Source organism: Macrobrachium nipponense, chromosome 26 (assembly GCF_015104395.2).
Source record: "Macrobrachium nipponense isolate FS-2020 chromosome 26, ASM1510439v2, whole genome shotgun sequence".
NCBI lineage: Eukaryota > Metazoa > Arthropoda > Malacostraca > Decapoda > Palaemonidae > Macrobrachium > Macrobrachium nipponense.
Genome location: NC_087215.1, coordinates 67,595,462 through 67,620,461, shown reverse-complemented (window position 1 = coordinate 67,620,461; position 25,000 = coordinate 67,595,462). Strand labels below are relative to the sequence as shown.

The window sequence follows — 25,000 nt, the reverse complement described above, 5'->3', positions numbered from 1 at the left end:
ATACGTCGTATCACACATCACCGTGATTCATATACATATTCGAACTACAAATGTCCTTTAATATCTAATTCCCCCTCGGGTTAAACATATATGAAAAATATATTAATTCCGGGGTTAGAGCGAATTAGATATTAAAGGACATTTGTAGTTCGATATATTATATATATATATATATATATATATATATATATATATATATATATATTATATATATATATATACCTACCTTAAACAAATTAAAAAAGTTTAATATAATACATACATATATATATATATATACTATATATATATATATATATATATATATATATATATCTATATATATATATATATATATATATATATAATTTTAAGTAATGAAAGCTTATTTTTTCGGAAACCTGATATGACAGAACTTGAAATTTTAGGACATGATAATATCCTCAGAAGCTTTAAATTACGTTTAGGAGAGGCGTTGAGAAAAAAGAAAAAAATAAAAAAAAAGTTAGAACATGCACAGAAAAGGTTCTCAGTTTTAGGACACGGGCTCTCAAAGATGTCCGAAACCGATCGTATGACATGCCAATCAAGGTTTGGCGATAAGTCTGAATTTATTCCAAGACATGCTGGTGTCTTATCGGAACATAAACTTGTCTTGAAGTATGGGGATGCTCAATGCAAGGACATTATTCTCATGACATGCAAATGGATTTATGTACTACACAGTCAATTTACGAAGTGTGGGAGCAAAACTCTTTCTAAAACACCAAAGCATAGGAATTAAACGACATATTTATTCCGTTTTAAAGATTCGTTCAAATTCTAAAACCTGCAAGTGTCGGAATATAAAAGGATTTATGGACTACGCAGTCAATTTACGAAGTGTGGGGGCAAAACTCTTTCTAAAACATCAAGGTATAAGAATTAAAAGACACACATTTTAGGACATTCAAATACCATGGTGGAAATATGGGGGGGGAAATCTTTCCAAAACATCAAAGTACAGGAATCAAACGACGCACATTTCCACTTTAGGATTTTCAAATACCACGGTGGGACGTCTAAATGTTGTGAAAAAAATCTAAGCTTGTGTTATAGAACCGTTATTTGAGACACCCAAAGTTTCTCGCTGAAGTTCGCAATATTATGTTGCATTGTAGCGATGCTAATATATTGAAGAGGGCAGGATGACGAGTGAAAATGCGTATACTACAAATGCAGACGCATATGGCGTATAGCGCTTTAAATCAAATAGACAGAGAACGGATATAACTGAAGATGGTTGAATATATTTAAAGTCAAGTACAGTTTGGACGATTAGAAAAGAAATAATATAGTTATCCCTTTTACGCAGTTTTACTGACCAGGCCTAATATAGTTATTCCTTTACCAGGCCGATGTCATCCACATTTCATGGTTTACCACTTTTAGATTATCCATTTTCATTCTTGATTTATCCTATATATCTTTATTCCATCTCTTCACTAGTTAATTATCTCCTCTATCATTCATTTTCACGCGACAGGCGGCTTTCATATTAGCTCCCTCAGTCTTGCAGTATAGGCCTATTTTTTTCATTCCTAATTAGGGTTACACCTTAGCTAGCGATAGTACTGTTTTTAATTGCTTTGTTCGAACTGTTTTCATATTATATATATATAAAATAGACAGTAAAATGAAAGTTTTTTGTTTGTATGGTGTTTTTACGTTGCATGGAACCAGTGGTTATTCAGCAACGGGACCAACGGCTTTCGTGACTTCCGAACCACGTCGAGAGTGAACTTCTATCACCAGAAATACACATCTCTCACTCCTCAATGGAATGGCCGAGAATCGAACCCGCGACCACCGAGGTGAGAAGCAAACACCAAACCAACCACGCCACTGAGGCGCTAAAAATTAAAGTAAATGTGTTTTTAATCGCTTTGTTCGAACTGTTTTCCATATAACAATATATGAAAAAAATATATATAGTACAATTAAAGTAAAGGCGTTTTTAATCGTTTTGTTCGAAGGGTTTTCATATAATAATATATAAAAAAAAGTAGACTGTACAATTAAAGGACAAAAAAAGGATTGTCAAAGACACTGAATAAACAATACAATTATCGGGAATTCGCTCTCCTCATACAATCACCGATGAATCCTTACACAATCAAAAGAAGAAATGGTTCCTGTTCGGTGTATATAATATCGATTGCTTAGACGTGCTGAAATTTTTTTTTTCGGCACTTGGACCGGCTGGAAGAATGCCCACACAAAAAAATTTCCTCCAGCCGGCTGGAATTCTGGCTATGGCCAGGCCAAGTCTCAAGTGAAATTACTGAGTCACCTACTGTGGAGGACTGGGGGCTTGGGGGGGGGGGGGGGGAGGGGGGGGGGGGGGGGGGGGCTTTCAAAAATCGTGGTTATCCACTGCCCCAACTCTTTATCCGTGTCTCAGCGCAGAACGATTTCAAATCTTCAAATCAATTCGAATTTGATAGTCCAACCAATCAGTGGTCAGCTGTACCTTTTATTTGTGGGCTTGGAATGATTACTGAAGGTTGAAGACAAAATTGTACGACTATTATTATTATCATCATTATTAGGAAGGCCTTCTCTGAGGGCAGTAGCACTGAATACTTAATAGCTGTTTCAATTTATATAGAATCTTCTCAATTTAATTTATATAGAATCTTCTCAATTCTTCTTATTATCTTTTTCTCATCAGCATATAGCTGGTGTATCAGGTTTCCTAAGGACATATAAAGATTTCAGTTGTCTTGGGTTTATTTCTTCTGACGTGTCGACAGCGCACAGGCAGTCATCTATGAGAGTATACAGCAAAGTGAATTAAGATACTGTTTTACATGTATTTATAGCAGGGAAGAGCGTGTACAATCGGTGGGTAGGTCGGTAAGCAGGGATTTTAATTAAAATCCCTGCTTACCGACCTATTATCATTATTAATATTATTCAGAAGACGAACCGTATTCAGACAGAACAAGCCCACCAAAAGGAGTCACTGAATTTCAAATTCAGACTTCTGAATATGGTGCCCCATCGAAAATAACAGAGGGTAATGGGAAATACAGAAAAGGTCTGTTATTAGGGAGAAGACAGTAAATTAACAAATAGGCACAAATGTAAGTAAAATGTTAAAATACAAGATATATAGGTAGAGTATCAACTTCCGAAGGATGTTCCACGGTCCCGTATAAGAAGTATTACAAAACGGTGTGTTATTTATCGTCAGGTGCACACGTGGCAAAACTGAAAAAAAATAAACAAATCAAATAAACCACAAACACAAAGGATGTTTCATATCGCTCTGACGTAGCCTTGAAGATTCAGCTGTATATAAAAAAAATATATACATTCAATCTTGAAATGGAGAAACCCATATGCACAGTTACGCGGGGATTAACAAATTCAAAGATTAGTCTTACGGGACTGCTTGCATAGCAAGAGCCCGTGCCAGCACAAGGCTGGCTTAATCTTGTGCTGCTGCATGCAAAAAATTGATCTCTACAGGGAGCTGTCGGGAATCCGAGCGATTCCTTTTGAGACTGAAAAGTAGGAATCGAAGATTCCCGAAAGTTCGTCATTTATTTTTGGAATCGGTGCTAAACATGGCGTTAGCTCAATGGGACGCCGTGTTCAGTACTAGGCCCTCGAGGATCTAAATATTATATGAACCCATTTTCATATTGCGTCTTCTACAAATTATGTTAAAATGATATCTTTGATCCCCGATGGACTATTTATAGTACTGCGTCTCTATGAGGCCCCGCCATGTCTGGATCTCTAGCACCTCGGAGGAGACGCCTTGCTAAGGCGCCAAGGAGTAGTACTATAGCACAGATTCCAAAACCAACCTCTGAACAGAAAACTGTGGGGATTCTGAGCGATTCCCCTTTTCAGTCCCATGGGGGAGAATCCAATAGATTCCCGACAGTTTTCCGCAAAGATCGATTCCGGAATCTTTGCGACCGTGCATGACTGCACATTTGTTTCTCCACTCCGGTGTTGGTTAAAATCCCCCCTTCCCCTCCCAGACCTCGGATTAAAATTCCGCGTTGACCAAGCTAATACCCATCTGTGGTCGAGGGGGGGGGGGGTGAGGGGGAAGGAGGCATAAGAGGCTTTGGTTAATCCCATGCAAGGTCAAATTATTTGACCTGTCGTCTCCGATGCGGCCGTCTATTATAACGCCATCCGACCTGGACCAACCTATCCTCCTCACCTATCGAATTAAATATAGAACTTAGGCCGGAGACCAAGTGCCGGGACCTATGAGGTCCCTCAACGCTGAGAGGAAAACTGAGTGTAAGAAGGTTTGAAAGGTGCGACAGGAGTTATACATAAACCTCTCAGTTACGCTCGGGAAAGAATATGGACGGAGGTACGGTAAAAAAAAAAAAAATAAAAAAAAAAAAAATAAAGGAATGAAAGAGGTTGCAGCAGCTATATGGGACGAAGGGATCGCTGCATAGAGCCTCAAGTAATGCACTGAGGGCACTAACGCCCCCCCCCCCTTCCGACGGTGCCATACGGGCAGGTGTGAATGACTATCTCGATTAAATCAAAACTGAACTACAGTCGAGCGATTGGGACTCCAGAAGTTCGAGCAAGATGCTATGCATGATCACTATCCCTCATGGAATCCGCCTTGTCTCTGAATCATTGACTTGCGTTTCGTCAATTCATTTCAATCATTTATTCGTGGTTCCCAAACTTTTTCCTTTTTGTGGGCATTTCCCCACCCCCCCCCCAACCGTCCCCCCCACCCAGTTCAACCATCCACGTTGACTATTTACTAATTTATTTTTTCCAAATTTACAAATATACTGATAAACATATAGTTGCAGAGTGAAGTGGATAGAGAGCGGTTAGTAACAAATAAAAAGGACTTTCGTTTGCTCTTCTACTTTAGAATTAAATTAGTGAGAAGGGGGATTTTTTTTAGTTAGTAGGTAGTGTAATTATTTCCCCCTCGGTAGCTTCAAATTTCCCCCAGTTTGGGAACCATTGATTTAATCCTTAAATAAGTGATCTCGTGTTCTGCATTTCCCATGATATTTTCTTAATTCTTTCGAATGAAGGATTTAATAGTCTTTGGAAACTCGAAGAATTTCAAGTCAGTGGCCCCTTTGGTGGTGGGCTTGTTCCATATAAATAGGGTTCATCTTCTGAATATTAATAATAATAATAATAATAATAATAATAATAATAACAATAATAATAATATATTTCGGAAGGAGACCATCTCGTAGACAAGTTTTGTTAAAAATGGTTGCTGCTTCAGCACTAATAATCTTGTAGAGAGTCTCTCTACAAGATTAAGAGTGCTGGAGCAGCGACCATTTTTAACAATAATAATAATAATAATAATAATCCCTGAAAAGGAATCTGGAATAACTAGAGGCTGAAGTAGCTCCAGGACTCATGCAGAAGAAGCGATGGACTCCTATAAGGAGACAGGATGCAACCCGGAAGGCCCCCCCCCCCCCCCCAAAACATTATAAAAGTACCACGCAGTCAAATTGGAGGACTGTGATAGACCCTAATAATAATTAATAATAATAATATAATAATAATAATAATAATAATACTGTGATGAAACACGATACAAAATCAAACCTACAAAACTCACTACACAAATAAGTTGCTGTCGGTGCCATTTATTTATAATAATAATTAGGCATTATTATTATACATCTTTATCGACTGCTACGCTGAACAGTTCTTTAGCTGCCACTCTTGTTATATAATGCAAATTATTATTATTATTATTATTATTAACTGAGGAACAATGCTACGCCGAAATGCTCATTAAAAATAGCAATACCTCTGCCGCGTAAAAATAAATCTCTACAGAGCTTTCGGGAATTTGTTCCACTGAACGTGTACTGTATTATGTCTACCAGGTAATGTTTGCGTATATTGCCATGAGCTGAAATAGGGGATATTATTATTATTATTATCATTACATTTCCGAGATAGTATTATTATCTTAACTGTGTACTGTATTAAATCTTCCTTGTAATATTTGTGTATATGGCCCTTAGATGAAATAAAGAATTATCATTATTATAACAGTAAAACATGGAACGATGGAAAAAAAAACAATTGTACATTTTAAAAAAATGCAAAACGAGATGACAATTGTTTTTCTTGTTGGCGCCTCAGTCGCGTGGTCGGTACGGTCTTGGCCTGCCACCTTGGTGGGCGCGAGTTCGATTCTCGGGCATTCCATTGAAGTGTTAAGAGATGTGTATCTCTGGTGGTAGAAGTTCGCTCACGACGTGGTTCGGAAATCACGTAAAGCCGTTGGTCCCGTTGCTGAATAACCAACAAACGAGATGATGATGTCAAACGTAATAAAAAAAAAAAATGCAAGAAAACTAATCGCTTCTCCAGTATCATTGAGAGAGAGAGAGAGAGAGAGAGAGAGAGAGAGAGAGAGAGAAACAGTTTCTCAAATACGTTGTTCGTCCTCAGATTACCGTAATGAAAATAGATCAGTTAAAATAAATGCTGGTGTTATCTTTTGTAAGATAAAATTTACACATTCTCAGCATCTAGGAAAAGGTAACATCAAGGTTAATCAGCATTTACAATTTAATATTAGCTGAATTGTCAGCATTTACGGAAATTTAACATTAACAAAATTCTCAGCATTTTTGGCAATTTAACATGAACGATATTCTAAGCATTTTTGGCACTTTAACATGAACGAAATTCTCAGCATTTACGAGACTTTAACATCAACATTCTCAGCAATTTCGGTAATTTAACCTTAACGAAATCCTCAGCATTTAGAGAAATTTAACATTAACGAAATTCTCAGGAATGTGGGCAATTTAACATTAACGAAAACCACAGAATTTAGGAACTATAACATTCAAAACTTCAGCATTTATGGAAATCTAACATTAACGAAATTTAACGTTGTTCTTGGCATTTATGGAAATTTAACATTAACCAAATTTCCCGCCTATAGGAAATTTAACATGAATATTCTCAGCATTTATGGAAATTTAACATTAACGAAATTAACATAACATTAAATTACCTCAATTAGGAACGTAATAAATTTTTAAAAAACTCGTTATATATATATATATATATATATATATATATATATATATATATATATATATATATATATATATATATATATATATATATAGTTATTTCTTACAAAGGCCGATGTGCTCAGATATATAATCTTAAACAACTGTACGAGAGAAAATGAAAATGTTCTTGACACTTCGGGAAATGTAACATTAAACTTTTTCTTTTTAACAGTTTACATTTCACTATACCTCGAATAGAAACATGTAGTATACTGAAAAAAATAGCTAAATATATAATAGTATATAATCTTCCATTTTTAACAAAGGGTGATTTGGTTCGTAAACTCAACACGGCAATACAGAGCATTTAATCTTGCCATGTGAGGAAATGAGTCTGCATAAAAATTTTTTTGTTTTTAAGCGTATAATAAACCCCCTTGGACCCATTCTCTCCCCCCCCCCCCCACTCCCGATTAGGCCCTCGAGGGGAACGGAGGGCGGGAAATCTTCCCCACCCCTCCCCGCCTCCGGCCTCGACGATTTTTGTATTTAAACAGGAAACGGTCGCTTTTAAAAAATTTTTTTAATTCTATCCGAATAAACAAGCGAACTACACAAAACTACGGTTGTTTGAGGGTTTTCGAAAGGTTGTTCTGCGCCCAGTAGCCAGCAAACAACGCTTTTACTGTTATTATGATTATTATCTAATTTTCTCTGATAACTGCATGACCTCTTTCCGTATTACCCCATTACCTTCTTTTACGTCTGTGGTGGGTTTGTTCCGTATGAATAAGGTTCATCCTCTGAATAATAATAATAATAATAATGATATTACCATCGGTAGACTGCAGAGTAGGGGGTCATAAATTACTTGGGGGGCGGGGTTCCAAAAGGGGGGCGAAGCATCCCCAAGCGAGGTTAGCACACTGCGTCCACGGAGAGGTAAAGCCTGGTTAGATTATATATATTCCCTCTGGCGTGCCCACTACAAAAATGCCAAGCACTACGCCTGCTAGGCTTACAGTATACCTGTCCCCCCCCTAATCTTAATTCAATTATTATTAATAGTATTATTACTATTGGGGACCAGTTCGGAACCCTATATGGTTAGAGAAATTAGAAAGAGTAAAGAAACAAACATAATTATATTAACACAGCACACAAGATAATTCAACATAGCTACGAACGTTTCCAAGATATCTCGGGGAAGGAATTTTAGACGTACCCATAAAAAAAATATATATTACGAAGCAAATGGACAGGTTATTAAAAATGAATAAATACGACCTCGCATGGTCCTCTATGTATTATCTTGGAGATATAATGATAATGATGAAGGGAGGTCCGTCTATATATTATCGTGGAGATGATATAATAACGATTATAATGATATATGGAGGTCCTCTATCTTGGAGATGATATAATAATGATAATAATGATAAATGGGAGGTCCTCTAATATTATCTTGGAGATGAGATAATAATGATAATAATACATGGGAGGTCCTTTATATATTATCTTGGAGAAGATATAATGATAATGATAAATAGGTCTTCCAAAAATTACCTTGATGATATAATGATGATAATGGAAAAATAGTCGGACATCCAAATATGATACTGGAGATGATTATGATAGAATCATAAAAAAAAAAATTAAATGGTCAGAATTTACTTCCTTCCAGTCACTCACACGAAAGCAATATATATATATATATATATATATATATATATATATATAGTTTTGCCGGAACTAAGCATAGCTTAGGCCTACCCTGTACCCTATAACAATCGCAAAACGATTACCAGATTGCTACCTGCAACACCATTAATGCGTTGCATCGATTCAAATTGCAACATAATTCACGGTTATTACTTCAGTGACTACGAAAATAACGTCCGCTGGGAGAATCTAACGTTACGATGACGGGGAAAAATTGTATAATACTCGATGCCTGTAACGGGATAGATACATATCTATATATATATGACCTCCATTTGATATATAGCAGCAAAGATAATAATATAATGATATAAGCGTTATTTCCGCGCACACTTACATATGTATAAATATCTAAAAAAATAAATATACATACATTATAGTATATATATATTAACACAAAAGCTAGTGATACACAAGAGTGCCACTTTAAACATAAGCATAGGTAACCATGCACAATGCTCTCATTATTATATAGTGCAGCGCGTACAGACACACACACACACACATTACTACATCAGGACAGCTCAGCAGAGCGGAACCTCCAGCAGTTAAATCGGATTCAGCACAAGAACGTCGAAAAATCCTTACCGAGTAGATCGTAATGAGACCTTGGGAGCGCCGGAAAGGGCGCAGGGGGCAGGCGGGGCCCCCCTGCGGAAGTCCTGGGGGCCAAGAGACTCTCGATGGTGAAGACGGAAGACGGCGCCCTCGAGACCGGGGGCAGCATGCCGGCCTCGGTGGCCTCGCCAGAGGCCAGGCACCTCAGCTGCTCGGAGGCCGAGGCGTAGCTCTTGAGAGGGTCGGGGAACTGGAGGGGCATCTTCAGGTGGTCGGAGGACGCGCCCCCGTAGGAGGCCTTCAGGTGCTCGTGCCCCAGGTACAGCCGCATGTGTTCGGGCATCAGGTACTTGAGGTGCTCGGAGGTGAGGTAATGCTTCAGGTGGTCGCTGGACGCCAAGTACTGCTTCAGTGGGTCGCTGGCGGCGCCCATGTACTGCGTCAGGTGGTGGAGGTAGGAGGGGTAGGGGTAGTGGGGCAGCGGGGCCAGGCAGGGCCCCAGCGGGGAGGAGGAGGAGGTGGGTCAGGGGGGTCGGCAACGGACACGGCCGCGGGCAGCGGCAAGCCAGCGGGCGGACCCAGCGGAGGCAGCGTGGACGACACCGGAGATGATCCCGAAGACCTCACGCTCCCGGTCTCCACCATCTTGCCACCAGCAGTCGCCACTTTGCAACTCTTCGGGAGGACGGCGCCCGGTGGGTGCTGCTCACGACGCGCGGCGAGGAAGACTCCAACGGTCTAGACGGGACTCGTCCAGGGAGGAGAGAGGCAGTTCCACTATCAAAAAAAAAAAAAAAAAGTACGTCACAGCGTCCCTGGGCAACTCACGACGACAACAACAACAACAGTAACCATCGACGACGGGAACTGCGAGCTCCTCATGCGGGTCGTTGTCGTCTCTCTACTACTGTAGTAACTAGTCAAGTCTCAATCCCACATCGAAAACGCACAGAGAGTTGGTCTCTTCGTCGCGCGCCTCGGCGTCGTCAGTCAATTGCGTCGAACGACTGGCGAGCGAGTGTGAGCAACTCATCTCTCATCACTCACCATAAATCAGTTTTGAATACTTAAGCTCCTCCCATGGCCGTCCGTGACCGCTGATAAGCCGCGGAATCGTCTCAGCCACGCCCCCTCGGCCAAGGAGCGGCGCTGATTCGTTCAGAGGGATTTGCGCTGGCCAATGGGCGGCGGCCGGATAGGGTCCCGGGGAGGGGGTGGAGGGCGGGGAATGACGGGCGTGTTCCGGGGAGTTCTCTCTCTATCTCTCTGTCGCCGTTAAGGGATTTCGACTATGGCCATATCAGATCTCTTCTATCCATTTGAGTCGAATCGGACGAAAATGAAGAAACTTGAGACGCCGGAAGGAAGTAGTGGACGGATGGGGGTGATCGAGCTGCAGGACGAGACAATAATGAACTATTAATGATTCCATTTAGCCAGTCAGATCACTACTCGCTTCCAATAAGAATGTCGTCTCGTGCAGTCATTCGCCGTGAGAGACTGACTGATGACTGTTTAAATTGGGGTATTGGGAGGTTAATCTATCTCAATATGCTGGAGTTACTGACGGCTTTGTGTCCCCTCTCTCTCTCTCTCTCTCTCTCTTTGAACGTCACTCAGCGATGCTTTAAAAAGTTGGGGGGAAAATAGAGTCAAAGACTTTGTAATTGCTTAATTAGGCGTTAAATCATTTAGCATTCTACAAATGCGCATAAATTAGCTGATTACCGAGAAGCGTTAATGACGGTGTTCGTGAAGTTGTAAGTTTTATATAATATATTATACATGTATGTATATACATATGTATACATCATATGTAAATATACATACATATATATATATATGTATATATATGTAGTATATATATATATATAATTAGCGAATACCACAGGAAAATGATAGTCAGAAATCCAAGCGCTTTCGTCTTGACAATGTCTTGTAAATACGACGAAGGCGATTGGATTTCTGACCATCATTTTCCTGTGGTATTCGCTTATTTAATGAAGTCACGTGCATCTACTGTGATTTTTTAAGCTATATATATATATATATAAATATAATGTAGATATAGTATATATATATATATATATCATATATAATGTAAATGTAGATAACATATATATAAATACACCGAACACACACATATATATATATATATATATAATATATATTTGTGTGTGTATATATACTAACTAGTATACAGCTATTTACACAACTGGCTTTTCAATTCCATCCCAACATTTATTTTTTAGGATAAAAAAAAAAAATGATAACTTTATTCCGGTTGAAAAACTATACTACTACTTGTGAGGTCTGATTGATTGATCGTGAAGATTCGCCTGGCGCTACGGACTCTCCCACGTGATCTGCTATGTGGTGGTGATCGTTCAGAAATATAAAGAGAACGTTATTGCGACGTTTGTTTTTGCTAATGAATACATTCTCGTAGATTTATGTTGCCTTATGTGTAAGTGCGAATGATGTATTAAGGTAGCTACTGTCTGTTAACCAATAGATTGAAAAGAATTGTTGATGGTTTATATCAAATTAACTATACTATATATATATATATAAATATATGTATAATATAGTATATATATATCGTCTTTACTGGTGACAGTGGGACGAAGCTACAGAAACTGGTGGAGTAACAACGGTCATATCTTGTTAAGCGTCAAAATCCATCATTTCTGCTTATTTACTCTCATTCGTCTTTTTTTTTCTGTCTTCCCGTAGGCCTAGAAGCCTGATAGGCGCTTCAACTGCTCCGTTCCATGGTGCTTTGATAAAAGCGTAAAATGAAGCAATGATATCGAAATAATCATATCGCAAATGTTCTTCCTAAAGAGTGAGAGAATATGAATACTGTAGATTAAAACCATTTCATAGATATACTTACATAGGAATGTTTATTTTGCCAAATACCAGAACTTGCCCAAACAAAGGCGTTACGCGAATATGCTTAGGAACTTAACGCCTACGAGAGTAACGGAATCTGATAACATATTTTAACCTCTTAAAGGGTAAAGCGCCATCTGTGCACTTCTCGGGGTACACTGTAGGCGTTGCTAAAGGTTCTTCGCAGTGTCCCTGCGGCCCCCAGCTGCAACCCCTTTCATTCCTTTTACTGTACCTACATTCATATTATCTTTCTTGCGCCTCGTTAACCACCCTCTCCTAACATTTGATTCCTATCGCAACTGTCTTCCTCATGTTACACCTTTCAAACCTTCTACTCTCAGTTTCCTTTCCAGCGCTGAATGACCTCTTAGGTCCCAGCGCTTGGCCTTTGGCCCGACTTCTATATTATATCTTCCTTCTTCTTTTTTTTTTCTTTTTTTTCTTTTTACGAAACATTTCATAGAGGTTCCTACGTACGAAGTGTCTGATAATTACTATATACCATGTAGGCAAACGTCTATATATATATATATATATATATATATATATATATATATATATATATTATATATATATTATATATATATATATATATGATATATATATATATATATAGATGTTTGCTTACGTGGTGTATGGTATTGTCAGATATTTTATATATAGTATATATATATATATATATATATATATATATATATATATATATATGTGTACAGTTACTTTTGATAAAGTCATCCTCCAGAATATCAATTATCTGAACATTTTCTCTTGTAATTTTCGTAAACTAATTTTAGTCCTTTTTTTAATAAACAACCTTTGATATATTCAACTATAACTTTGAGAGGTCAACTCCCACCGCTTGTGTTTATTATATATATATACTATATATATATATATATATATATATATATATAGTATATATATATATGCAATGCAGTATACGTAACGTTCCTGGGGACGTGACTTACCGTCTCGACCGTCGTTTCTGGTATATGGAACTTACCTTCCGTCTTAACTCCTATGATTAATATTTCAGTCAGTTTCGATGGTACGGGTACATTACCAACATAACAATCTAGCAAAAAATAAAAAATATAAAGTTAATTCCATATACCCGTAAATCACTTATTTTGAACGAAAAAAAAAAAGCTTAATTGATCTAACATCTGATTGAATTATATTATTTCAATCAGATATTAAGTTATTTAAGCGTCCTATTTCGTGATAATAGTAAAAAAAATCACATAAAATCAGGGAAAAATCAGTGTGAGACCAAACCACCTAATCAGAATATATATATATGTGTTTTATATATATACACATATATATGTATATATGTACGTATATATATATATATATATATATATATATATATATACGTTGTATATATATGTATATATAATGTATATATATACATATATATATATATATATATATATATATATATATATATATATATATATATATATATACATATGAAAAACGAGTACCCCGCACAAACTATTGAGTATCGTCCAAGCATATGATTAGTCAAGATTTCACAATTGAAATTAATTAAATCAGATATTAGATTATTTAAGTCTTTTCCACGTAAAAATATTTACAAATGTAATAATAATAATAATAATAGATTTGTTCGCATTTCCGGATACGACCTGAACACCGAATGCAGGTAAATTGGATATAAAAAAAAAACATATCAAGAAGAATATTTTAGCTATATAATTATGATAATAACAGACTTATTCGTATTTCCCGACAAGACATAAACACAACTTCGCTCTGTGTGTATTTGAGAGTATACTGAAACACGAACTAGCTTAATTCTAATGTATTCCATTCCTACAATGGCTCGCTCTCTCTCTCTCGTATCTATCCCACACCTACAATGCCTCCCTCTCTCTCTCGCTCTTATTGTAAGTCCTTTTTGTGTATTAATTTGTAATGAAACACTAACTAGTTTGATCCTAATCTCTCTCTCTCTCTTATTGAAAGTCCTTTTTGTGTATTGATTGGTAATGAAACACGAACTAGCTTAATCCTTATCTCTCTCTCTCTCTATCTCTTATATTAGAATTCCTTTTTTGTGTATTAATTTGTAATGAAACACGAACTACCTTAATCTCTCTCTCTCTCTCTCTATTATAAGTCATTTTTGTGTATTTATTTGTAATGAAACACAAACTACCTTAATCTCCCACCCCTCTCTCTCTCTCTCTCTCTCTCTCTCGTCTCTCTCTCTCTCTCTCTTATATTAGAAGTCCTTTTTGTGTATTAATTTGTAATGAAACACGAACTACCTTAATCTCTCCCCCTCTCTCTCTCTCTGTCTCCATATAGATCGGCATCTCCAGCAGCACCCCCGGAGGAGGCATCTCCGGCGTCTTCTGCATGGAGGAACAGAAGGAGGAGCCTTTGATTCCATTATCTCGGGCGACAGTTATTAAGCCCTCCAAGAGGCTCTGTCACCCTCAAGTCGTCGCCTAAGGCGACCTAAGCCGGTTATGAAATCATCTTGGCAGCAAGACTATACGAAGGTGCCTGTGTATGTGTTAACCGGTCGTCTATATATATACGTAACAGTGTCTTGCGGTGTTACGGAACTCTTTGGGGAACCGAAATGGATAGTTGGCTTTGCGGCGAAGGGGGGGGGGGGGGGGAGAGTAGAGAAAGAAGGGCATTAGATGTTATACGCGCCTGAGCGGGTATAACCGTACAGACATATTATACGCCAGACGCGTGCAAGCATACGTATATATAACATATTATAGTCAGGCTATTGGAACTCTTGGAGTAGCAGGGGGGGGCAGGCGGCTTGCGGGGGGGTGGGGGTGTTACGTGCTTGCACGCACACACATATATATATATATATATATATATATATATATATATATATATATATATAATATATATATATATATATATATATATATCCACACACACAAAATGAAAGATGAGGTAAGTCTTATACACGCACACACTTACACACATATACATAAATATAGATGGATTTAATGTTAGTTACTCTCTCTCTCTCTCTCTCTCTCTCTCTCTCTCTCTCTCTCTCTCTCTCTCTCATTCAGTTGTTGATTTTACCAGCGGATATTCCGACGACCACGAGTAGTCGATTATCGCCTTTATCATATAGTTACACAAGGAGGATTTTGTCTGAAAGGCTGATTTCAAAATATCGGCTTATGGTTGAGACGGTGGAGATAAGTAAACGATTTCTTTTCACGTCCGTTGAGATAGATTAGTAAACAAACTGGTAATTCATATTATAACATTTACATGTAATCATAAATCATTTTTTATTAGAATTTATGCCTGATATATAATTTTCCAATTATTATTCATATACTAAAAAAAATACAAAGGTTGATAGGTTGATAAATAGATAGATAGGTTAGTAAATAAACTGGTAATTCATCATATTATAACATTTACATGTAATCATAAATCACTTTGTATTAGAATTTATGCCTGATATATAATTTTCTAATTATTACGTAAATACTATAAAAAATTTTAAAAATAAAAAGAAAGAAAATTACGACACTTCCAAAGAAGGACGCACGCACGTACGTGAGCTTCATTATAAAAGCCAGGACGCGCAAAAATAAATAAATAAATAAAAACGAAACACAAACAAACAAACAAAAAAATATCAGTAAATAACCGAAACCATGCAAGAGTAATTACAAACGCAATATTATGACTTAATCATTTGACATAAAATGAAACCTTAGGAGGGCGCTACCGCGCAATTAATTAGTGGCTTTTGTGGCGCCAAGTGACATTTTGCCGGGAGACAATGGCTGGACGCATCTATCCAGGCCTCAAAAACGACAAATCTTTTAATCGCATTTGAATGTCGTATATATCACCTATATAATCTCATCTGGGGGAAATGATTCATTATGTTAATGTCATCATTTTTATGACGCCGCCCCACAACTGGCGACGAGGGCGTTGCGTTGTGACCTGATAATATGAGTCACCTTCGTGTCATATTCTTTATGACACGAGTTTGCAATTGGAGTGTTGAGTTATGACATTGATTCATATACGTCTCTCTCTCTCTCCTGCTTAATATGAATCACCTTCATGTCATATTTTCTATGACATGAGTTTGCAATTTGGGCGTTGAGTTATGACATTGATTCATATTCATATACGTCTCTCTCTCTCACCTGCTTAATATGAATCATGTTCATGTCATATTGTTTTTAATGGCGTTTGTAGGCGTAAACTAGCTAATAATAATAATAATAATAATAAATAATAACTAATAATAATAATAATAATAATAATGTTCATGGAGGACGACATCAAGCTGTATGGTAAGAGCATCAAGGAAATAGATACCCTAATCCAGACTGTAAGGGATTGTATCTGGGGACATCAGGATGGAGTTTGGAATAGAAAAATGCGCCTTAGTCAACATACAAAAAGGCAAAGTAACGAGAACTGAAGGATAAAGCTACCAGATGGGAGCAACATCAAACACATATATGAGACAGGATACAAATACCTGGGAATAATGGAAGGAGGAGATATAAAACACCAAGAGATGAAGGACACGATCAGGAAAGAATATATGCAGAGACTCAAGGCGATACTCAAGTCAAAACTCAACGCCGAAATATGATAAAGCCATAAACCACATGGGCAGTGCCAGTAATCAGATACGCGCAGGAATAGTGGAACATGGACGAAGGCAGAACTCCGCAGCATAGATCAGAAAACCAGGAAACAAATGACAATACACAAAGCACTACACCCAAGAACAAATACGGACAGACTATACATAAAACAAACGAAAGGAAGGAGGGAGAGGACTACTAAGTATAGAGGACTGCGTCAACATCGAAAACAGAGCACTGGGGCAATATCTGAAAACCAGTGAAGACGATGGCTAAAGAGTGCATGGGAAGAAGACTAATAAAAGTAGACGAAGACCCAGATACAGAGACAGGAGAAATGACAGAAAGAACAGAGGACTGGCACAACAAACCAATGCACGGACAATACATGAGACAGACTAAAGAACTAGCCAGCGATGACAATTGGCAATGGCTACAGAGGGGAGAGCTAAAGAAGGAAACTGAAGGAATGATAACAGCGGCACAAGATCAGGCCCTAAGAACCAGATATGTTCAAAGTACAATAGACGGAAATAACATCTCTCCCATATGTAGGAAGTGCAATACGAAAAATGAAACCATAAACCACATAGCAAGTGAATGCCCGGCACTTGCACAGAACCAGCTACAAAAAGAGGCATGATTCAGTGGCCAAAGCCCTCCACTGGAGCCTGTGCAAGAAACATCAGCTACCTTGCAGTAATAAGTGGTACGAGCACCAACCTGAAGGAGTGATATGAAAAACGATCAGGCAAAGATCCTCTGGGACTATGGTTATCAGAAACGGATAGGGTGATACGTGCAAACAGGACCAGACGTGACGTTGATTGACAAAGTCAAGAAGAAAGTATCACTCATTGATGTCGCAATACCATGGGACACCAGAGTTGAAGAGAAAGAGAGGGAAAAATGGATAGTATCAAGATCTGAAAATAGAAATAAGAAGGATATGGGATATGCCAGTGGAAAATCCGTACCCATAATCATAGGAGCAACTAGGCACGATCCCAAGATCCCTGAAAGAAATCTGGAAAAACTAGAGGCTGAAGTAGCTCCGGGCCTCGCAGAAGAGAGTGATCCTAGAAACGGCACACATAGTAAGAAAAGTGATGGACTCCTAAGGAGGCAGGATGCAACCCGGAACCCCACACTATAAATACCACCCAGTCGAATTGGAGGACTGTGATAGAGCAAAAAAAAAAAAAAAAAAAAAAAAAAAAAAAAAAAAAAAAAAAAAAATAATAATAATAATAATAATAATAATAATAATAATACGACATTTCGGGCTCATTATATACTTATAATTCATTATATGTATATTCACAATTCTTTATACAATCATGATTCAGCTATGTCATCATGTATTTACGATTCATTGTATATTCGCGATTCATTATACAATCATGATTCAGCTATGTCATCATGTATTTACGATTCATTGTATATTCGCGATTCATTATACAATCATGATTCAGCTATGTCATCATATATTTACGATTCATTGTATATTTGCGATTCATTATACAATCATGATTTATGATATACTATGATTCATTATATAGTCGTGATTCATGATATGTTCATGGTTCATTATATATTCATGACTCATTATATATTCCCGATTCATTATGTATTTATGACTCATCATGTATTCATGATTCATTGTGTATTCCCGATTATATATTCACGATTCGCTATACTTATTCACTTTTCATTATTCATTATATATCCATGAATCTTTATCATTTGTCATCTTAAAATGCCAGGAAACATTATTGCATTTTTATCATTTTTTTTTTTTTGCTGCATTAATTAATAAGGCCACAAATCAATTCAAATACTCTTGCATCGATTCAGTTCGCGGATATTGAACAACATAAACGGAATTTAATGTAATGAGCGTATGAATTAATACAAAAATGTTTATCCATGCAGAAAAATTTCTCATAACAACTCGATAGTGATTTGTTATAGGGATTTTGTTATGCGAAATTGAAATTTTTTTTTCATTAGCATAGAGTTGAAAGCAGTTATTAATGCAATTTCAACAGCAGAATTGATTGAATTTATTTAATGTTGCATGCATATATGTGTATGAATTATCACAAAAAACTTATATTCATATACGCACGCATACATTGAAAGAGATAGAGAGAGAGGGAGATTGATTGATTGATGCAAAAATGTACCATGGCATCGCAACAACTTAGGTCATAGTCGGAGAGGGAAAGAGAGTTGAAAGCAGTTATTAATGCTATTTCAACAGCGGATTTGACTGAATTCATATAATGTTGCATGCATACATATGTATGAATTATTACAAAAAAAAAACTTATATCATATACGCAAGCATACACTGCATATCAACGCGCCAGAGAGAGAGAGAGAGAGAGAGAGAGGAGAGAGAGAGAGAGAGAGAGAGCAAGCCCGGTATTATGCAATGAATGCAAATAGGCGTTTTTGTTGAACATCAAATCATTTAGAGCCATTATTCATTTGGGCAGATTCACAAATTAAAGGTGACCCACCGCCCCTAACCTGCCGACCTGTTACCTGTAGAAAGGATGGTTGACAAATGACCTGGATGGTTGACAAATTGGCCTGGATGGTTGACAAATTACCAGCATTAAGGATGGTTGACAAATGACCTGTATTAAGGATGGTTGACAAATGACCTATTAATAAGGATGGTCGACAAATGACCTGTATTCAGGATGTTTTGGGAGTGGTATCAAAGTAAATTTAAATATAATATAATTGCTCTAGTTTTCCCCGTACCTTAATGCATCTCTCTCTCTCATTGCTTATTTTCTTCTCTCCATTTCATGTTCATTTTCATATACTCTCCCGTGACACTCGAGCGTTGCAGAAACTGTGGTCAGTCAGAAGCGATTAAGCCCAAAATATATCTTTGGCTTTTATTACTGATGATATTATATAATATATATATATATATTATATTATATATATATATATATATATATATATATATATATATATGAATAATTATCACATCACCGTGATTCATATAAATCATTCGAGCTACAAATGTCCTTTAATATCTAATTCGCTCTACCTTGGAATTGATATATTTTCATATATGTACCGAAGGGGAATTTTCAATTGTTAATAATTTCGTCCCCGACTTGATAACGTCACTGGCCGTTCCTGATTTTGTTCCGTCCACTGGACGGTGGTTCGATCCCATGAGGGGACGAAATTATTATCACTAAAAATTCCCCTTCGGTACATATATGAAAATATATAAATTCCGAGGCAGAGCGAATTAGATATGAAAGGACATTTGTAGCTCGAATGATATATGTATGTATATATATATATATATATATATATATATATATATATATATATATATATACGTATATATATATATTTATATATATATATATATATATATATATATATATATCACATATACCTATAGATATAGGTCTTAAATATTTACACCTCACACACACCCATTTTAATCTTTGTCGACGACAATCCATCAAGACGCGGACAAACAACGCCCACAAACAGCAGAGGGCGCCTAAGAAAAGGTGTTGACATCTACAAAAAAAGAAAAGAAAGGACTCCTCGCCTCCCGTTGGCTCACGCCCCCGTCCCCGCCGCATTCCAAGGAAGCAGGCGGAATAATGGTGCTTTTAATACAAACTCACGAGGAGGAAGGACTGTCGAACCCTTTCACGGACTGACAGAGTGACGGAGGAAATCCCATACGCAAAGGTCGGCAGGTCAGTGCAAATATGGAGATTATCTGGAGAGGTGGCCGGGAGAGGACGTCTTTAAGAAGTACAACAGGTCCTATGTCCCATGTTTACAGACTTGGCGAGGTCGCTATATGTATACACAGTAGTGTACAGTACAACCCTATACCTCGAGGCTTTTGACTTCGTGGTTTTATTGTTCTGGACTTTAGTCCCAAAAGCGAGTGCTTGTGGCCATCATGCGTTTCTGAGTCTCTGTCTGCTTTATAGATACGTCACAATTTGACAATATGCGCGTAGTTCAGCGTCATTATCTCAGTGCTGGAGAGATGTAACAGTACAGACGTAGTAGTTAGTGCCCAGCGTGGCACACTGTAAAATTCGCAGTAGAATTACATACATACACGTTCATTCCGGTTCATGTTTACATATACATATGGAATTGTAATAGCCACAATGCCCTCTTAACTTCTTGAATTTCTTTGAACTTGGATTTTCAGGTTTTGTAGTGACAAGCGTATCCAAAAAAGAGCAAAGAATTCAAGAAGTTAAGAGGGCATTGTGGCTATTACAATTACATATGTATCTGGTTAAAAAGTGACCAGTAGATTCTACTATATATATATATATATATATATATATATATTATATATATATGTGTGTGTATATATATATATATCATATATAGATATATATATATATATTATATATATATAATCTATATATATCTATATATATATAACATATATATATATATATATCTAAATAGTATATATATATATATATATATATATATGTATATATCTATTAGATATCTTATATATATATATATAAGTATATATATATATATCCATATATATATATAGATATATATATATATATATATATATCTATATATATATAATATATATACATATATATATATAGTATAATATATATAATATATATCTATACATATATATATATATATATATATATATATATATATATATAATATATATTCATATATATATATATATATATAGATATATATATATATATATATAGTATCTATATATTTATATATAATAATAATATATATATATATTGTATATTATATAATGTATCTTATATTTATTAAAAAAAAAATAAAATAAATAAATATATATACATAATATATATATTATAATATATATAAATATATTATATAAAATATATAAATATATTATATATGTATTATATTATATAATATATATATATATATAGTTTTTTTATTGTTTTTTGCTGTTATGAATAGATAACGATGGAGTTTATCACTTTTATACACGAAAATAAATAGATGAATGTACGGCATTTCATATCATTACTATCAACTAAAATGTGAGGTATAATTGACAGGCTAGAGTCAGTGAAGTTTTTCAACGTTGGGTTTGGTCAGCAAATGAACAGGTGACCGGAGATGAATCCCGGAAGCAACTACTCTGTGTATCGCTGATTACGGTATACGTGGAGGCAAGGAACAACGAGCATGGCTAGTTCATGGGTAGGTGACCGGCAAGGGATGCCAGACGCCTAGCTACTACTTGAGCTCCCTTGACTATCCATTAAAAAAAAAAAAAAAGTATTTCGAAAATGATAACATACCTAAGGAATCTAGCCCAAGCTGCAATGAGGTAACAGAGAGAGAGAGAGAGAAAATTTCCCATACACCGATGATTACTCTGTACTAAGTGGAAGCGATGAACAATGAGCATGGCTACTGCTTAGATAGGTGACCAGCTAGGAATGCCAGACGCCTGGTTACAATGATACTGTAAACCTACCTTCAAAAATTGTGCTTTGAAAATTGCAACATACCTAAGGAGTCTAGTCCAAGCGTCAATGAGAGAGAGAGAGAGAGAGAGAGAGAGAGAGAGAGAGAGAGAGAGAGACGAAATGTCACATTAAAACAGGAGAAATGACTAACACCGAACACGAGAGGAAAAACTACATAGAATTAAAAGCGACCAACAAAAGCATTTAGCTCCGATCTCCGAGCGGCTTTGCAAAATTGAATTGAAAAATTGCACTGCAGTTGCAAGAAGCTTTTCAGATCACTTGCAAAAGCCGCCTAACGGCTGTGTTCAGATCTGCTTCATCCGCGAAAGGGAATGATATAATAAATAATCTGTTTTTTTTTCTTTGGTTTTTTTGTCGGTCTAATTCGAAACACGGGTTTAAGTCTTATCTTGAGTTACTGCATTAAAAATCATGTGGAGTTGTGGATTATTGTTCTGTCTTCGGTATATTTCGAATCATTTTCCCTTATCTGTTAGGTACCCCCATTCTGATGTCATTCATCATCTTGTATAGGCCTATTCGTGCTGTATAGTATCGGTTTTGCATTATTCAACCAATGCATTCATTGCCACTTACCACCATATTCTTAAGAGTGGAATGACTAGTATTTCCTCTTGATTTAACTTACACGAGGAATCTTACACCGTTTAAGTCTTAGTGGGCAGCTTTTAGCTATATATTCTTATTGTTTAATTGCTCGACGAATAATCGGCCCCTGTATTCACGTAACGGCTCGCATCGCCAGAAATGGTTTGCAAATAAATACACGAGCAATTGCAGAGGCTTCTTTGCATTGAATAAAACCGATTGCTGTCGGGATTAAAATATAGAGTTGATCGCATAGACAAATAACAGAGGAACGCTCGGGATTGGCTACGTTTCCTGACTGCTGCATTATTTTCTACAATATTCCCACTCTTAACTTTTTTCGGGAAACAGAGAATATTTATTTAGATGTGGAAGGGTGTTTTTCGGTTTTATAGAACGGTGGCTATACGTACGTCTCTGTCAGAAGCGAATATAGAATATTAGAATAAACAATTCGCATCAAAAGCTAAGCGCTGGGATCTGTGAGGTCCTTCTGCGCTGAGACGGATATGGACGGGAAGAAGGTTGCACAAAGGTATGACAGGAGGAAAACCTCGAAGCAGCTGCTCTATATGAAACAATGGTTGGGAGATGGAAAGAAGTATATGAACGGAGGCACAGTAAAAGAACCTTGGCTAATATGTGACAGAGTTCGAATCTCCTTGCAGGAATTCTTTTTCTTCTTCTTCTTCTTTTTTTAGAATTTCTTCACTTGTTCTTCATTTCTAATTCAAAGTTTCATAGTGCCGATGGCACATAAAGATTTTCAAAAAATCGTCAACTTGAGTAACCATCTATTACAAATACATGAGACCATTTTGCTTTTATTTGCTGTAGATGGGTAAGGTTCATAAATTCCTAAAGATGGAAAAGGAATGTATATAAAAAAGGAATGTATATATTATGAGCCTGAATGATAAGGGAATTAAAGTATTGATATGAGTCAGAGTTGAAATGAAGGATTTTAATCTTAAATACAGTAAATAGAATATATAGGCTATATTGAAGTTGAAAAAATATAGATACAATGGAAAAGGTTTATACGAGAAAAAATGAATAAACAAACAAATACTAAGTACAAATTGAAGAGAACAAGAAAATGGAAAAAGGATATAGGATACATACTATATATATATATATATATATATATATATATATATATATATGTGTGTGTGTGTGTGTGTGTGTGTGTGTGTGTGTGTGTGTGTGTGGGTGTTTGTGTTGAATAACTTGATCACGAAATATGTAAAATGTGATGCTATGTATTTATATATTATATATAATATATTATATATATATATATTATTACTATTATATATGTATAATATATATATAATAAAAAAAACGAATATCAAAGAGAGAAACATGATACATACGCAAAAAAATAAATGTCAAAAACAACTTAATAAAATAATAAGAAATGAAGAGAGAGAGAGAGAGAGAGAGAGAGATAGAGAGAGAGAGAGAGAGAGAGTCGATATTCGTTCATTGTGAAGACAAGTAGCCAATCTCCCCGCCCCCCCCCCCCCACCCCCCCCCAACACACACACCGGGCGTTCTCTTCGACTGGTTTGCGTTCTTCGATAATGACGATAGTGATATAATGATAATGATATCATGATGACGATAATGCAATAATGATGGTGATGGTGATATGATGATACTGATGATAATCATGACAGTGATAAGATGATAATGATACAATGATGTGATAGTGATATAATGATAGTACTGATAATAATTATGATAGTGATATGATGAAAGCATGATTATGATGATAACGATATGATGAAAATAATATATAATGATGGTGGTATGATGATAATGATATGATGAAAATAATGAAGATGGTGATAATGATACTGATAAGGATTATGATACTGAAATGATAAAAGGGTGAATATGATGATAATGATATAATGATGGTGCTGGTGATATGATGTTACTCATGATAATGATGCTAATAATGATGTTATGATGATAATGATCATAGTGA

At 36.2% G+C, this 25,000-nt stretch overlaps 1 protein-coding gene across 1 annotated transcript in view; it reads right to left on the bottom strand.

Annotated features, from left to right (window-relative positions):
* The window catches only part of LOC135199705 (homeobox protein ARX-like), a 62,490-nt gene that overhangs the window by 29,929 nt on the left and 7,561 nt on the right, over positions 1–25,000 (bottom strand). Inside the window, 3 exon segments of the mRNA XM_064227861.1 lie at positions 9,354–9,848; positions 9,851–10,061; positions 13,193–13,299. Coding sequence (XP_064083931.1) covers positions 9,354–9,848; positions 9,851–10,061; positions 13,193–13,299 — 813 coding nt within the window.